This window comes from Scyliorhinus torazame, chromosome 4 (assembly GCF_047496885.1).
Source record: "Scyliorhinus torazame isolate Kashiwa2021f chromosome 4, sScyTor2.1, whole genome shotgun sequence".
In the NCBI taxonomy this organism is placed as follows: domain Eukaryota; kingdom Metazoa; phylum Chordata; class Chondrichthyes; order Carcharhiniformes; family Scyliorhinidae; genus Scyliorhinus; species Scyliorhinus torazame.
The window spans coordinates 222,904,084-222,922,027 of record NC_092710.1 but is presented as its reverse complement, the minus strand read 5'-3'; the positions used below and the strand labels follow the sequence as shown (position 1 = coordinate 222,922,027).

Sequence of the window (17,944 nt, the reverse complement as noted above, 5' to 3'; positions counted from 1 at the left end):
ATCACTAAGCTGTAAATCTATCTTCACTGCTGCATGCAGGCCCCAATTCATATTTAATTATCTCCCACAGCTGCCATTTTCCCAATTTAATCATCTACTCTAAACTCTGCTTTATCCACTAATTTAGTGTACAAAACTGTTAATAACCTTCAATGTATTGATCTGCAGGCTCCATGAAATCTTTAATGTATCATGGCCTAGGAAGAATGAAACTTTTGTCGAAGTCAATGACTCCTACAAGAGCCCAACAGCACAGTCCTGCCAAGTATTAGTTCTTATTACTGAATTTTGTTCATTACTGTGGTCAGAATTACAATTGCCAGAAATATTTTAGTTAAAATTAGAAACATACTTTGTTATATTTCATCGATGCTGAGGGGTTTGTAGATGACCCGTTCCGATTAATACCTTGAGACTACCTTGTCGCGATCTCTGGGTATTGGGTTATATTGAAAGATGATAGATCAGGGGCGAAATTCTCCCCCAACGGCGGGATGCCCGCCGACTGGCGCCAAAGCCGGCGCAAATCAGACGGGCATCGCGCCGGCCCAAAGGTGCGGAATGCTCCGCATCTTTGGCGGCCTAGCCCCAACATTGAGGGGCTAGGCCGACGGCGGAGGGATTTCCGCCCCGCCAGCTGGCGGAAATGGCGTTTGTTGCCCCGCCAGCTGGCGCGGAAATGCGGCGCATGCGCGGGAGCGTCAGCGGCCGCTGTCAGTTTCCCCGCGCATGCGCGGGAGCGTCAGCGGCCGCTGAAAGTTTCCCGCGCATGCGCAGTGGGGAGAGTCTCTTCCGCCTCCGCCATGGTGGAGGCCGTAGCGGAGGCGGAAGGGAAAGAGTGCCCCCACGGCACAGGCCCGCCCGCGGATCGGTGGGCCCCGATCGCGGGCCAGGCCACCGTGGGGGCACCCCCCGGGGTCAGATCGCCCCGCGCCCCCCCCCAGGACCCCGGAGCCCGCCCACGCTGCCTGGTCCCGCCGGTAAATACCAGGTTTGATTTACGTCGGCGGGACAGGCAATTCCTGGGCGGGACTTCGGCCCATCCGGGCCGGAGAATCCAGCGGGGGGTCCCGCCAACCGGCGCGGCTGGATTCCCGCCCCCGCCCAATCTCCGGGAGCGGAGACTTCGGCGGGGGCGGGGGCGGGATTCACGGCGGCCAACGGCCATTCTCCGACCCGGCGGGGGGTCGGAGAATGACGCCCATGCTTCCTCTCGCTACCCTAATTAATTTAAATGTCTTATGATAAGCTTTGGCTAGGCTGTGAATCTATACGTACCAACACTGCATTGTGTTGGTCCCATGAAATACCACAGTTGTTGTGATCTTATATTAAAGAGAAAGCAATTGAATGAATGTTATCTAATTGTTCAATAATAATTACTCAAAATGAAATGAATATAAATTCACAGCTGCCCAAACTAGTCTATTACTCCCTTTAAAAAGAGTAATGTGTCAGCAAGATCTATACACAGAAATTTGTTGTCATCCAATTTACTTCTAAAGGAAGGAGGTATATGGCGGAGTGTTTTAATGGAAACTCAATGTAAGGTGCTTATCAGCTATGATTGTCAGCAATGTTTTTGTCTTGAATTTTACATCAATATTTTGTTGTATTTATTTCTGTCTTTATTTAGAACTTTGTGCCGACACGATGGGCCAAATAGCCTCCTTCTGCACTGTAACAATTCTGTGCTTCTGTGATCTTCAGTCCATTGCATTTGAATGCATCATGGCTGCATTCCTAAATCTATGCCACGTACTTCTTTACTTTTGAATCAAAGGTCAGTTTTACCTTTACAGTAACTATATTTGTCTTTGTCTGAGATGAGTTTCATTGCTATGCCATCATTTCAAAATTCTCATCTCCTTCATTTCATATCCCTCCCTATCTCTAGAATCTCCTCCAAGCATAAGAAATATTTTCACTCCTCCGATTGCAGCATCTTGCGCATTCAAGATTTTTAAAAAAAATCTTTTTATTCTCCTCTTTTTTCACATTTTCTCCCAAATTTGCACCCACCAACGATAAACAATAAGCAGTAATGAATATAATATCAACCCCGATATCAACAACAACAATCCCATCTTCCCACCAACCCACAAACAACTGCCCGCATGTGAACATAAACAAATAACAAAAAGGAATCAGGAATCACCCATAGTTACCATTAACACATACAGCCCCCCTCCCCCCAACCCTCCCACCCCCCCCCCCAACTAATGTTCGATGTTATCCAATTCTTGAAAGTGCATAATGAATAATGTCCATGAATTGTAGAACCCCTCCATCCTTCCCCTCAATTCAAACTTCTCAAGAGTCAAGTATTCCAACAGGTCCCTCCACCACGCCAGGGCACAGGGTGGAGAGGTTGCTCTCCATCCTAACAGGATCCGCCTTCGTGCGATCAATGAGGCGAAGGCAACAACATCTGCCTCCATACCCGTTTCCAACCCCGGCTCGTCCGACACCCCGAATATGGCCCCCCGAGGGCCCTGGTCCAGTTTCACATTTACCACTTTAGAGATTACCCTTAAAACCTCCTTCCAGTAATCCTCCGCCTTTGAACAGGGCCAAAACATATGAACGTGATTTGCCGGGCCCCCCCCCCGCAACGTTCACACACATCTTCTACTCCCTCAAAGAGCCGACTCATCCTCAGCTTGTGAGGTGTACTCTATATACCACCTTCAGCTGTATCAGCCCCAACCTCGCGCACGAGGTGGAGTCATTCACTCTCCGGAACACCTCATACCAGAACCGCTCCTCCATACCCTCTCCCAACTCTTCCTCCCACTTTGCTTTGATCACTTCCAGTAGTGCCTTCTCCTCTTCCAAAATAGCCCCGTAAACCGTCGACACTACCCTCTTCTCCAGGCCCTTGTCGTCAGCACCTCCTCCAGCAATGTGGACGCCGGCTCCACCGGGAAGCTCTGGATCTCCTTCCTGGCAAAATCTAGAACCTGCATGTATCTAAATATTTCCCCCTGCTCCAGCCCATACTTCGCTTCCAGCTCCTTCAATCCTGCAAACTGACCCCCAAGAAACAAATCTTTCAGTGTCTTAATCCCCTTCTCCTCCCATTTTCGAAAATTTCCGTCTCACTTCCTTGGCTCAAATCTGCGGTTCCTCCCGAATCGGCGTTTCCCTTGACCCTGCCCCCAACCCGAAGTGCTGCCGAAACTGCCTCCAGATTTTCAATGAAGCTATTACTACCGGACTCCCTGAGTATTTCCCCGGGGCCATCGGGAGCGGCGCTGTTGCTAGTGCTTTCAGTCCCGACCCCCTGCACAAACTCTCCTCCATTCTGACCCACTGGGAATCAACCCCTCTGACCCAGCTCTGTACCTTCTCCACATTCGCCGCCCAGTCGTAATACATCAGGTTCGGAAGACCCAAACCCCCTACCTGCCTTCCCCTCTGTAGCAGCACCTTTCTCACTCTGGCCACCTTCCCTCCCCATATGGACGAGGTAATCATTCCTTCAATCTCTCGGAAAAATGCCTTTGGCAGGAAAATCAGCAGGCATTGGAAAATAAACAGAAATGGCGGCAACACGTTAATTTTAACCGCCTGTACCCGACCCGCCAGTGACAGAGGGAGACCATCCCTCCTTGCCAGATCACTTTCCCCACCAAACTAGAAATGATGTACCTACGGAGCCGCCCCCCTCACTCCACTACCGAGCAACTTGCACCCCAAGGTATCTAAAGTGAGTCCCTGCCCTACGGAATGGCAGCCCCTCCCCCACCCCTGCCCCCACCCCCGGCCGAGACACCACAAAATACTCACTCTTGCCTCGATTTAATTTGTACCCCGAGAAAGGCCCAAACACCCGAAGCAGCTCCATTACTCCCCCTATTGGCACACTCGGTTCGGACACGTATAACAAGTCATTGGCATATAAGGACACCGTATACTCTATCCCCCCCCCCCCCCGCACTGTCTTTTTCCAAACCCCCGAACTTCTTAACGCGATGGCCAACGGCTCAATCACGAGTGCAAACAGCAGGGGAGACATAGGATATCCCTGTCTAGTCCCACAGTTGAGAGAAAAGTATCTCGAGCTGATGTTATTTGTGCGGACACTCACCCTCGACTCCTTATATAGCAGCTTTACCCAGTCCACAAATCTTGGTCCAATCCCAAACCGTTTCAAAACTGCCATTAAGTACCCCCATTCTACCCGGTCAAACACTTTCTCGGCCTCCAATGCCACAACCACCTCTGTTTCCTTCCCCTTTGCCGGTGCCATAACCACGTTCGATACCCTTCTAACGTTTGAAAATAGCTGCCTCCCTCTTACGAACCCTATCTGATCTTTACCTATCACCTTCGGGAGGCACTCTTCCAGCCTACCTGCCAGTACCTTCGCCAGCCAACATTGAGGGCATTTAAAAGTTTATTGGATGAGCATATGGATGATAATGGCATAGTGTAGGTTAGATGGCTTTTGTTTCGGTGCAACATCGTGGGCTGAAGGGCCTGTACTGCGCTGTATCGTTCTATGTTCTATGTTCTATGTAATACTTTTGCGTCCACATCTAAAAGTGATAGGGGCCTATATGACCCACACTCCGTCTGATCCTTATCTTTTTTAAGGAACAGGGAAATGAATGCCCAAAGTTTGTGGTAACACCCCCTTCCCTATCGCCTCCTCAAACATCCCCACCATCAGGCGTGCCAGCTTAGCCTTGAATTTTTTATAATATTCCACCGGAAACCCATCCGGCCCTGCCATCTTCCCCGACTGCATCCTCCCACTCGCATCTTTTAGCTCCTGCTCCACTATCGCTCCTTCTAATGTAGCCCTGCCCCCCTCCCCTAACCTCAGGTACTCCAGCCCATCTAGAAATTCCTGCATCTCCCGGTCTACCCCAGGTGGCCCTAACCTGTCCAACGTCTCTCCTCAAAGACCTTGTTAATCAGATCCAGAGCTACCACCAACTTCCCTGGCCTGTCCCTCACCTGAACAATTTTCCTTGCCACCGCCTCCCTCTGAAACTGACCTGCTAACATACTGACCCCGCCTTCTCCCCATGCTCGTAAACTGCACCCCATCGCCTCTGTTGGCGCACCGCCTTCCTGGTAGATAGTCGGTCAAAACTCGCCTGTAGTTCCTTCCTCTTTTCCAACTTCGCTGGGTCCCCATCTTCTGCATAACTCCTATCTACCTCCAGCATTCCATCTTTTACCCTCTGCCACTCCAACCTCTCCTCTTTTTCCACTCTGGCCTTAAACAAGATCACCTCACCCCTCACCACCGCCTTTAGAGCTTCCCAGACAACTGCCTTCAACACCTCACCCATACAGTTGAAACCTACATATTCCTTAAGTACCTTTTCAATTTTATCACAGAACCCTCGGACCCCCAACAGTCCCACATCGAATTCGCCTCTCGGCGTCTGTACTACCCCCTTCTCCAGTACCATATCCACCCAATGCGGAGCATGATCTGATACTGCAATTGCTGAGTACTCCAACCCTTTAACCTCAGCCAGCAAGGCCTTTCCCACCATGAAAAAGCTGATCCGCGAGTATACCTTACGGACTGCCGAGAAAAACGAGTACTCCCGCTCCCTCGGGTGCAGAAACCTCCAAGGGTCCACCCTCCCATTTCCACTATTAGCTTAGCCAACGTCTTTGCACCCCCCCCCCCCCCCCCCCCCCGGATGGGACCAGCGAGCACGGCCGTGACCTGTCCAACCTTGGCTCCCGCACAACTTCCAGTCCTCCCCCACTATCAGTTTGTATGTGTCCAGGTTGGGGATGGACCCAAACACCTTCTTCGCGAATCCCACATCGTCCCAATTGGGACCATATACACTTAGCAGTACCACTAACCTCCCCTCCAGTGCCCCTGTCACAATCACATATCTACCCCCCTGATCTGCAACCACATTCTCCATCTGGAACTGTGCTCTTTTGCTGACCATTGCCGCTACCCCTTGAGCCCTTCCGTCAAATCCAGAGTGAAACACCTGACTAATCCAGCCCTTTTTACGTCTCACCTGGTCCTTCCCCCTCAAGTGAGTCTCCTGCAGGATTGCGACATCGGCTTTCAAACTTTTAAGATGCGCAAGCCCCGTGACCACTTGACTGGACCTCTGAACCCCCTCACACTCCACGTGACTATCCTAACTGGGGGTCTCTCACCCCCCCCCCTTCTTATCCACCGTCATCATACCACCGGGCCCTGCACCATGAGCCTGACCCGCCCCTATCCATTGTTAACATCGAACCCCTTCCCCCCTTCCCAGAATCCCCCCGCACTTCCTCTCGACAAAAACATCTCCCAGTATCGATCCCTTTCCCCCCCACCCATGTAAAATGGCTGACTCCCGATTAGAATGGCCAAACCCCGATTTAAAATGGGGAACGGAAGAGGCTGATGGGAAAATCAGCCAACAGGACTCAAACAGACAGCTGCAGGTAAAACAGTGTATTCGCCTCTGGGGAAGCCAGACCGAATCGATACCTGCAGCCATCAACACAACAACACACCAGCCATCTGCATAGTAAGTAGCAATCCCGGGAACAATATGCTACAAATTTGAAACACAAAGCCAACCCAGACTTTTCGGCGCCAGCAGGAGCTTACACAAAGAGAGGTGAATGACCACCCCTCGATCAAGGAATCGCTCCAGCATTGGAGAATATCGAACCAAGTGATTGGGACCAAGTCCAATCACTTGGAACCAGGTTCGAGGTCCGCCCCGAGAGGCGGGAAGCACCTGGGGACTATAAGAATAGGGGCCAAGTTCAAATCGACCCTTCTTCTCCTCTCCGCACCCTTCAAGACCCTTCTGCTAACCCTCTACAACAGTCTCAAGAAACGTAAGTCTTACTTCAACGCTCGCTACGAGATAGGTGCTCCTGACTATCGACCTGTACCAGCTTCGAATCCCGCAGGCTCAGAACCCATACGAAAGGCCATTCGTTTCCCTGAACTGGTGGGCCATTTCCAAAGTTAAGTATTGGCCTGTTAGTTGTAGGAAGTAGCTTAGAAGTAGAATTACTGTATAAGTATTGATTGCTGTATATAATAAATGTGCGTTGATTTAACTCTTCCTAAGCGGTGTGTTGGATTATTGATCATTACTCGGACTTGAACCACGTGGCGGTATCAGAAAGATACCTGGCGACTCAAGAGCAAAGGTGACAGAATAAGAGCAATTAAACTAAGGCTAAAACGAGCAACACGCCTTGTAGGCCCATCAAAACCTGCTAACCAGGCTCCAATATCCGCAGCCCTCCTCTCACCTCACCTCCATTCACTAGACGACTTTAGTCAGCTAGCGTGGGTGCCCCCCCTTCCCCCCCCCCCCAGCAGCCCCCCAAAAGGCATCGCATTCATGATTTTAATAATTCCGCCTTAGGTGTCCAGTTGCCTTGACTCTCAGCTATGGAAGTTGCTTTATAACCTCTCTGTTTCTCTTGTCTTCCTTTAAAATATTCCTTAAAACTAATTGCTTGAGCAAGCTTTTTGATCCTTATGGACTGGGATCTCAGTTCAGGAGACTAAGTGCTCCTCTGGAGTCGATTATCTTGCTATGATTGACAGGTCCTCACCACATCAAAAGCAGCTAAGTGCCTTCTGCTGCTAAAGAGAGACAGTCAAAGCACTTAACTGTTTTTGATGTGGTGTGGGTCTGTCAGCCATAGCAAGAGAGTGTATGGGCATTTTGGTTAGATCAAAGCAGGGAACTAGGGATGCATTCAAGCGTGAAGGGAAAGATCGATCAACAATCTACCAACAACTGTCTCTCGAGTATCAAAACTGTCAATCACTGGCTAATGCAATGTATTGCTCTCTTAAATTGAATGGAAGATCTGCATTTCAAAGGCTGTCAAGGGATTTCAAACCCTTTGAGGTGCACTGGGCGTTCAAGCCTCTAGGACACTTGTAACAGCTGCTGCTTTGAACACATTTGTCTGAGGCAGCCAAATAACCACACAGCAGTGGTAATGTCTACTCACTAGATGTTAAGTGAAAGTGCAGTGATATTCCACCCTACTGCTTAAATTGCTCTTCAGCTTTCAGGCAGGGGTCCCTGATGGGGGGTGTGATGGATGGGGGAGGTAGAGGCTGGTGGGGATCTGATGGGTGTCTCTGATGGGTTGAGTCTGATGGAAGAACGGGGGGTCTGATGGGGGATCTGGGGGTATGATTTGGGGGCTGAGAAGTGTTCTGATAGGAAACAGTCTGGCGGAGGTAGGATTTGCATTGTGGAGCAGAGGGGGACTTTGTGGGGGGGGCACCTTCATCACGCACTGATCCCCTTGACCCACCGCGGGGTCCAACACGTCAGGGCCATGCTTGAAAATACCTGTGCCAATCCATGCACATGTGACTCCTGACTGAGAGACCTGGAGCATCATAGGGGCCTGGAGAATCAGGCTTCCAGCCTGTAGTCAGATGCAAATGGGTGAAAATGAGCCACCAATGCGGGGCGTGAAGCTCGCTGCCGCTGGCAGGTACTGGGGTACCAGAAGGCGCCAATCTTATCTTTAGGCTGACGCTCAATTGAGAAACAGGCTACTGGCGACGAGCAGTGGAGGATCCAGCCCTAAATCTCCATCTGCGGCTCAATGTCAAAAAGTTTTTATTGGTAACACAATTGTTGAGCACCTTAAGATATCGTGCCATGGTAAAGGTTTTACATTAATGCAATTCGTTGCTAATGAATTTTATAATAAAACTACCATTATACAAATCAACCATACAACAGAGGTAATGCAGTATGTCTACTCACGTCTTCCATTAGTTCCTTTAGTAGCTGCAGATTCTTCTGTGTATCTCCAAGCTCCTTCCGGAAGGTCTGTGAGGCAGACTTTTCTTGTGTCAACCTTTCCTCTAAAGCCTTCAAATGTATCACAGCAGTTGGTGAACATCAGATCAAAAAACAGCACTGTAACAACTAACCTCCTTGTATCATACATTTTGCACATTGGATGGTAGTAGACACAAGTTTACATTTGGATAAGTAAACAAATCTTACGATATTAGAATGCTTCACTGAGATTCACTCAGAGATTAGAAAATGAAAATTTGCGAAAAGTTTGCCGAACTCATTCAAACAGTAATGGGCTGAGTTATATTGACCATGAATGTCCCAAGGTTATTCCCTAGACTGTACTGTGTTATCGGACCCTGGCTGGGAATGGAAAGAGTGCTCACTTATCCGGATCTTTATTTGTGGATGAAGCAAATACACCCTTCTGTGCAAACACTGGATGCCCAATTCACAAGGTTACCTGAAAATTACATCAAATGGACCTTGGACATCCAAAGAGTGATTGCTTGTTTCCCAGCAGGGACTGGTTTAGCACACTGGGCTAAATAGCTGGCTTTTAAAGCAGACCAAGGCAGGCCAGCAGCACGGTTCAATTCCTGTACCAGCTTCCCCGAGTAGGCGCCGGAATGTGGCAACTAGCTTTTCACAGTAACTTCATTGAAGCCTACTTCTGACAATAAGCGATTTTCATTTCATTTCATTGTTATTGACCAGGCAGATGTCCTTACTGAATCCACACTGACAGCTGTTTATCAGCCTATTGTGTCAGGGCCCTCCCTGTTGATTCTCTTAGTTCCTATTTCTTTTATTTTGTCTTTATCTTTTTTGGTCTATGGATCGGAAATGGAGACATATCTTGAAATCAAGCAGAGGAAGTAAGGAACTCAAAGTGTCAAAATAGAACAGTGTTATAAAGTTTTGTATTTTGGACAGAAGACCCCAGACTTTATGGCACCTAAGCGAGGGTTGGGTGAATTAAAATGTGAGGGCGGTGGTTAAATGGCAGTTAACCAGTTGTATTTGTTGCCTATTTAATTATAGTTGCTGCAGGGTGACATGGTGGTGCAATGGTTAGCACTGCTGCCTCACAGCGCCGAGGACCTCGGTTCAATCCTGGCCACGGGATTCTGTATAGAATTTGCACATTCTTCCCGTGTCTGTGTGGGCCACAACCCCACAAACCCAAAGATGTGCAGGGTAGGTAGATTGAGCATGCTAAAATTGCCCCTTAATGGGAAAAGAAGAATTGTGTACTTTAATTTCTTTTTAAAAATAAATTTATAGTTAATAAAAAGTTAATTATTTTTAAATTTATAAACCTGGTGACTGTAGGTATTGGGTATTTTAAAGTTATTTTCACGCTCATTGCGACTCCGGGTCAAGTGGGGTGGAATTAACCATTCACAGGCCATGGGTGTCACAACAATTGTAATACAGATATTCCCCCAATTACTCCTGACAATTGATTATATATTTTACATGGAATTCCTGTAAGATTATTAGGTTGACACCTTTATGCTGAACAAGGAATTGAAAATCACTTGTTTTAGTGTCGGGTATAGAGAACTCTTTATCAGAGCACATTTTCCTACTGCAGAAAGTAATTTACCTGTTTCTCCAGGTTACATTTTTCTATTTGCTGTTTTTGATCTTCAATGACCTGCAGCCAAAAGTAAAACCAAACAAGAAACTATGCATCAGTGCACTGGCTCTGGCCCGACAACTGAGATTCACACTCACTTCATCATCATATTGTTCATGCTGCCATGAAGCCTGGCACTTTCACCAGTGGCAGCATATTTCTCCTGGTTAACTTCCAAATTCTATTTCAAGCAAGTAGACATGTATAAACACAGGCCTGTAGGAGGTAAAGATACAGAAGCCAAACCTACATGTTACTGGTTCAGCACCAGCACATTTCAGCATATGCTCTTCAGGCAATTTCTCAAATAACGGCAATGAGGGGAGGAAGGAAAACAGAGAAGAAAGGTAAGAGAAAAAGAGACAAAAGGAGGGAGGGAAACAGAAGGAACATGAAAGATCTGACAAAGGAAGAGAGAAGGGGAAAACAGGACACCAGATTGGTACAGATATGCAGAAGGAGAAGATAGATAGGATGATTCACACACAGAATTAGAGGTGAAAGTAGTATGAGAGTGGGAGAAATATGGAAGAGTGGGTGAAGAAGGGGGCGAAAGAGGCACACACATAGGACAAAGGAATACAAGGATCGGGGGTAAGGCAAGAAATATGAAACAGAATGAAGAGAGGGAAAGACAGAGACAGACACATTCGGAAGAAGGCGGGAAAGAAAGACCGAGACCAAAATTCTCCATCCGTTCACTAACTGCGGAATTCTTTGGTCCCTCCACAGCACACTCCCAGCCATGGGATTCCCAGTGGTATGAGGGGGGGGGGGGCTTCAATAGCAATTCCCATTGACAGCGTTGGGAACAGAGGAGGATTGTGTAGGCACCCATAAAATGGCTACACTGGAGGAAAGAGTTTAAATCAAGAAATAACAAATGCAAGTAAAAGAAAGAGCACTACGAGGACTTTCGGTGGCGGTCATGGAGTAGGAGGTCACAGATTTGGTAGCGCCCGCTCATGACGGATCTTTTGGACCTTTCTCCCTGACTTTATTTCAAATTTGGGAGTGGATAGGGCAATGAGGAGGAATCCCACACCAGTATATGGAGACGTGGACGAGAAGCGACTGTATAAGAAAGAAGAATCAAGTAGAGAAGGCACGTGTAAAACCCACAGCACAGAAAGACATGGCGGAGGTGCAGGGTACTGGCTCAACGGCCCAGTGGTCAATGGACCAGGTGGTGAAATTTATTAAGGACGGTTTCGCCAAGCAAAAGGAGGAAGGTCTAGACCCAATAAAGGCATCGATCGACCGGGTGGAGCAGAGACTGGGGGCTCAAGGTCGGGCGATCCAGAAGGTTGAGGAGAAGGTGGTTGAGCATGAGGAACACCTAACTGTGCTGGAGTTACAGGGGGGGCTGATGAGGGATCAGCAGAAAAGGCTGCAGGAGAAGGTGGAGGACCTGGAGAACAGGTCCCGTCGACAGAACTTGAGGATCATCGGCTTACCCAAGGTCTGTGAGGGGAACAGACGCAAGGGCCTATGTGGCGAATATGCACGAGAAATGAATGGGTGATGAGGCGTTTGCTCAACCCTTGGAAGTGGATAGAGTGCACAGAACGCTTGTGAGGAGACCGTGTGTGAACGACCCGCCGAGGGCGATGGTGGTGCGAATGCACCAGTTCCTGGATAAGGAACAGATTTTGTGGTGGGCCAAGCAGACATGGAGCTGCAGGTGGGAGAGCAGCATGCTGCGTATCTACCAGGACCTGGGTATGGCTCTGGCCAAAAGAAGAGTAGGATTCAACCAAATAAAATCGGCCCTTTTCAAGAAGAATGTGAAGTTTGGACTGTTATATCCAGCTTGTTTATGGGTCACTTTTGAAGTTCGGGAACTCTATTTTGAGTCGCCAGACGAGGCGATGGACTTTATTAAAAGTGAAGGGCTTGCAGGTGACTGAGGACACTGAACTCTTTGGACGGGTAATGCTGTATCGATTTTGTTAAAGTTATTCTCGCTTTTGAACTGTATGTGAAATGTTTTTTATATTGATTCTTGGGCTGTTGCTCAGGTTTGTAAGTTAACCTGGTACTGGTGGGAGAAGGGTGGGTGAATCGTCTTTGTCTTTTCTTTGTGTTTGGTTGGAACTGTGTTTTTTGAATATGTATGCCCGAGTGGGGGAGGGGGGAACAATAGTGGGGAGGATGTTTGGCGCCATTGGGAGGAGCTACCAGGCTAGCTGGGCGGGCTAGCTTACGGATGCGCAGTGGGGGGGGCGGGGGGGGGGGGGGGGGGTAAGCAGATGATAAGTTTGCTAAAGGGGGTTGGAAGGTGTGTTGTTAATGGGAGTGGGGTGCGGGGGGGGGGGGGGGGGGGAGTAATTTCTCTGCTGAAAGGGGAGGGATTGTTGCTGTGAGACAAATGGGAGGTCGAGGTCGGAGGGTGCCGAAGAGCGGGCCTGCGGGGGCACAGAGCGCGAGCTGGAGGCTGGCCTAGGAGGGGTGATGGTTGATCGTCAGCGGGGGTGGGGGGGTGGAGGGCGAGGTGCCTCCCGGTCAGGCTGCTCACGTGGAACGTTAGAGGGCTGAATGGCCGTTTAAGAGGGCTCGCGTGTTCACGCATTTGAAGGGATTGAAGGCAGACATTGTAATGCTACAGGAGACACACTTGAGGGTAATAGATCGGACCAGATTGAGGAAGGGGTGGGTAGGGCACTCCCATCCCTACTCAGGGATTGAACTCTGAGACTAGAGGGGTCACGATCCTGATTAATAAACGGGTGTCATTTGAGGTGGGGAAAATAGTTGCGGCTATGGGGGGCAGCGGGAAGTTGGAGGGAATGCCAGTGATGCTCGTGAATGGCTGCACATCAAACTGGGATGATGCGGTGTTAATAAGATGGGTGTTAGGGAAGATCCCTGACCTGGATTCACACAAGCTGATCATGGGGTGTGGGGGGAGACTTTAATACGGTCATTGATCCAAGATTGGACCGGTCGAGCTCAAAGACAGGGAGGGTGCCAGCAATGGCGAAGGAACTAAAGGAGTTTATGGAGCAGATGGGTGGGGTAGACCCATGGTGGTTTGGTCAGCCAAGAGCGAAGGATTTTTCTTTCTTTTCGCACGTACACAAAGTATACTCCCGGATCGATTTTTAAATCCTGAACAGGGCTCTACTGGCGGGGGTGGTAAATGTCGAGCATTCGGCGATTGCTGATTCGGACCATGCCCCACATTGAGTGGATCTACAGGTGTGCAAGGAGGGGGGCCAGCGACCGCAATGGAGATTGGACGTAGGACTGCTAAGGGGTGTGCGGGCGTGTGAGGAAGTCCATCCAGAACTATCTGGAAATAAACGACACGGGGGACGTCTCGGCAGCAATGGTTTGGGAAGCGCTGAAGGCAGTGGTTAGAGGGGAGCTAATATCAATACATGCCCACAGGAGGAAGGTGGAAAGCGCAGAGATAGATAGGTTGGTTGGGGAAATACTCCAGCTAGACAGGAGATATGCGGAGGCCCCAGAGGCAGGGTTACTGAATCATAGAATCATAGAATTTACAGTGCAGAAGGAGCGGCGGAAGCTACAGATGGTGTCTGGTCTGTTGTCTGCGGGGAAGGCGGTATATGGGTATGGAGAGAAGTCCAGCAGAATGCTTGCATACCAGCTAAGGAAAAGGGAGGCGGCCAGGGAGATAGATAGAGTGAAGGACAGAGCTGGGAACACGGTCTTGGATGCAGCAGGGGTGAACAGGGTGTTTAAGGACTTTTATAGCTGGCTATATGAGTCGGAACCCCCAGCTGGGTAGAGGGCATGAGACAGTTCCTGGGTGAGTTGAAGTTGCCGAAGGTGGAGGAAGGGCTGGTGGAGGGGTTGGGAGCCCCGATCGGGATTGAAGAAATAGCAGAGGGGTTGGAGGCCATGCAGTCAGGTAAGGCCCCGGGATCCGACGGCTACCCAGTGGAAGTTCTCTGAGATGCTGGGCCCACTGCTGGTGAGGACATTTAATGAGGCAAGGGAGCGGGGGGTCTTCCCCCGACAATGTCACAGGCCTCGATCTCACTGATCTTGAAGCGGGAGAAGGACCCAGACTTATGCGGGTCATCCTGGCCAATCTGCCTCTTGCATGTTGATGCCAAACTGTTGGCTAAAATCTTGGCCTCAAGGATAGAAGATTGTGTCCCAGAGGTGATAGGAGAGGACCAGACGGGGTTAAAGTCAGACAGCTAACGGCCAACGTTAGAAGGCTCTTAAACGTGATCATTATGCCCAGAGGAGAGGGAGGTAGAAGTAGTGGTCGCGATGGACGCAGAAAAGGCCTTCGACCGGGTGGAATGAAACTATTTTCCAGTTGGAATCGGTTGACATCGGACTATTTTAAATTTTACCGGGGGAAAGGCAGGGATGCCCCCTCTTCCCACTGGAGATGGCGCTAAGGGCTTCAAGGGACTAGAAGGGGTTGGTCCGAGGGGGGTAGAACATGCCGACGACCTGCTCCTGTATATTTCTGACCTGTTGGGGGGATGGGAGATATTATGAGGATTTTAGGGGAATTTGGCTGGTTTTCGGGGTACAAATTGAATATGGGGAAAAGCGAGATGTTTGCGATCCAGGCACGGCAGGAGAGGAGATTGGGAGAGCTGCCGTTCAGAGTGTTGAGAGGGAGCTTTTGCTATTTGGGAATCCAGGTGGCACGGGACTGGGGGCTGTTACATAAACTAGATTTGACCCGGCTAGTAGAACAGATGAAGCAGGACTTTGGAAGGTGGGACTTGCTCCCGCTATCACTGGCAGGGAGAGTACAGACCGTGAAAATGACGGTCCTCCCGAGGTTTCTGGTTGTTTTTCAGTGCCTCCCGATCTTTGTCCCAAGGGCCTTTTTTAAACGAGGTAAGTACCATATTGTATTATTATTATTATTATTATTTTTTTAAATTTAGTTGTTAGCCAGATCTTGGTTGAAAGTTAGAGGGATGGCAGGGAAGGGAGTGCAATGTTCCTCCTGCAGGATGTTTGAGGTGAGGGATGCCGTTAGTGTCCCTGCTGATTTTACCTGCAGGAAGTGCTGCCAACTCCAGCTCCTCCAAGACCGAGTTAGGGAACTGGAGCTGGAGTTGGAAGAACTTCGGATCATTCGGGAGGCAGAGGGGGGTCATAGATAGCAGCTTCAGGGAATTAGTTACACTAAAGATTGGAGATAGATGGGTAACTGTAAGAGGGACTGGGAAGAAGCAGTCAGTGCAGGGATCCCCTGCGGTCGTTCCCCTGAGAAACAAGTATACCGCTTTGGATACTTGTGGGGGGGACGACTTACTAGGGGTAAGCCATGGGGTACGGGCCTCTGGCACGGAGTCTGTCCCTGTTGCTCAGAAGGGAAGGGGGGAAGAGGAGCAGAGCATTAGTAATTGGGGACTCAATAGTCAGGGGCACAGATAGGAGATTTTGTGGGAGCGTGAGAGACTCACGTTTGGTATGGTGCCTCCCAGGTGCAAGGGTACGCGATGTCTCGGACTGTGTTTTCCGGGTCCTTAAGGGGGAGGGGGAGCAGCCCCAAGTCGTGGTCCACGTTGGCACTAACGACATAGGTAGGAAAGGGGACAAGGATGTCAGGCAGGCTTTCAGGGAGCTAGGATGGAAGCTCAGAACTAGAACAGAGTTGTTATCTCTGCGTTGTTGCCCCTGCCACGTGATAATGAGATGAGGAATAGGGAGAGAGAGCAATTAAACACGTGGCTACAGGGATGGTGCAGGCGGGAGGGATTCAGATTTCTGGATAACTGGGGCTCTTTCTGGGGAAGGTGGGACCTCTACAGACAGGATGGTCTACATCTGAACCTGAGGGGCACAAATATCCTGGGGGGGGAGGTTTGTTGGTGCTCTTTGGGGGGGTTTAAACTAATGCAGCAGGGGCATGGGAACCTGGATTGTAGTTTTAGGGTACGGGAGAATGAGAGTATAGAGGTCAGGAGCACAGATTTGACGTCGCAGGAGGGGGCCAGTGTTCAGGTAGGTGGTTTGAAGTGTGTCTACTTCAATGCCAGGAGTATACAAAATAAGGTAGGGGAACTGGCAGCATGGGTTGGTACCTGGGACTTCGATGTTGTGGCCATTTCGGAGACATGGATAGAGCAGGGACAGGAATGGATGTTGCAGGTTCCGGGGTTTAGGTGATTTAGTAAGCTCAGAGAAGGAGGCAAAAGAGGGGGAGGTGTGGCGCTGCTAGTCAAGAGCAGTATTACGGTGGCGGAGAGGATGCTAGATGGGGACTCATCTTCCGAGGTAGTATGGGCTGAGGTTAGAAACAGTAAAGGAGAGGTCACCCTTTTGGGAGTTTTCTATAGGCCTCCAAATAGTTCTAGGGATGGAGAAGAAAGGATGGCGAGGATGATCCTGGATAAGAGCGAAAGTAACAGGGTAGTTATTATGGGAGACTTTAACTTTCCAAATATTGACTGGAAAAGATATAGTTCAAGTACATTAGATGGGTCATTTTTTGTACAGTATGTGCAGGAGGGTTTCCTGACACAATATGTTGACAGGCCAACAAGAGGCGAGGCAACGTTGGATTTGGTTTTGGGTAATGAACCAGGCCAGGTGTTGGATTTGGAGGTAGGAGAGCACTTTGGGGACAGTGACCACAATTCGGTGACGTTTACGTTAGTGATGGAAAGGGATAAGTATACACCGCAGGGCAAGAGTTATAGCTGGGGGAAGGGCAATTATGATGCCATTAGACGTGACTTGGGGGGGATAGGTTGGAGAAGTAGGCTGCAAGTGTTGGGCACACTGGATAAGTGGAGCTTGTTCAAGGATCAGCTACTGCGTGTTCTTGATAAGTACGTACCGGTCAGGCAGGGAGGAAGGCGTAGAGCGAGGGAACCGTGGTTTACCAAAGAGGAGGAATCTCTTGTTAAGAGGAAGGAGGAGGCCTATGTGAAGATGAGGTGTGAAGTTTCAGTTGGGGCGATGGATAGTTACAAGGTAGCGAGGAAGGATCTAAAGAGAGAGCTAAGACGAGCAAGGAGGGGACATGAGAAGTATTTGGCAGGTAGGATCAAGGAAAACCCAAAAGCTTTCTATAGGTATGTCAGGAATAAGGACTAGGGTAAGAGTAGGACCAGTCAAGGACAGGGATGGGAAGTTGTGTGTGGAGTCTGAAGAGATAGGCGAGATACTAAATGAATATTTTTCGTCAGTATTCACTCAGGAAAAAGATAATGTTGTGGAGGAGAATGCTGAGACCCAGGTTATTAGAATAGATGGCATTGAGGTACGTAGGGAAGAGGTGTTGGCAATTCTGGACAGGCTGAAAATAGATAAGTCCCCGGGGCCTGATGGGATTTAACCTAGGATTCTCTGGGAGGCCAGGGAAGAGATTGCTGGACCTTTGGCTTTGATTTTTATGTCATCATTGGCTACAGGAATAGTGCCAGAGGACTGGAGGATAGCAAATGTGGTCCCTTTGTTCAAAAAGGGGAGCAGAGACAACCCCGGCAACTATAGACCGGTGAGCCTCACGTCTGTAGTGGGTAAAGTCTTGGAGGGGATTATAAGA

The 17,944-nt window shown here is 49.4% G+C and overlaps 1 protein-coding gene across 3 annotated transcripts in view; it reads right to left on the bottom strand.

The window, feature by feature from the left end:
• cep85l (centrosomal protein 85, like) overlaps nucleotides 1-17,944 on the bottom strand; it is a 447,302-nt gene that overhangs the window by 10,566 nt on the left and 418,792 nt on the right. For all 3 annotated transcript variants that reach the window (XM_072499390.1, XM_072499387.1, XM_072499389.1), the window contains exons 10-11: nucleotides 10,408-10,458; nucleotides 8,757-8,864 (exon numbers count right to left, since the gene is read on the bottom strand). In XM_072499390.1, the coding sequence (XP_072355491.1) occupies nucleotides 8,757-8,864; nucleotides 10,408-10,458 (159 nt within the window). The remainder of the gene's footprint in view (nucleotides 1-8,756; nucleotides 8,865-10,407; nucleotides 10,459-17,944) is intronic.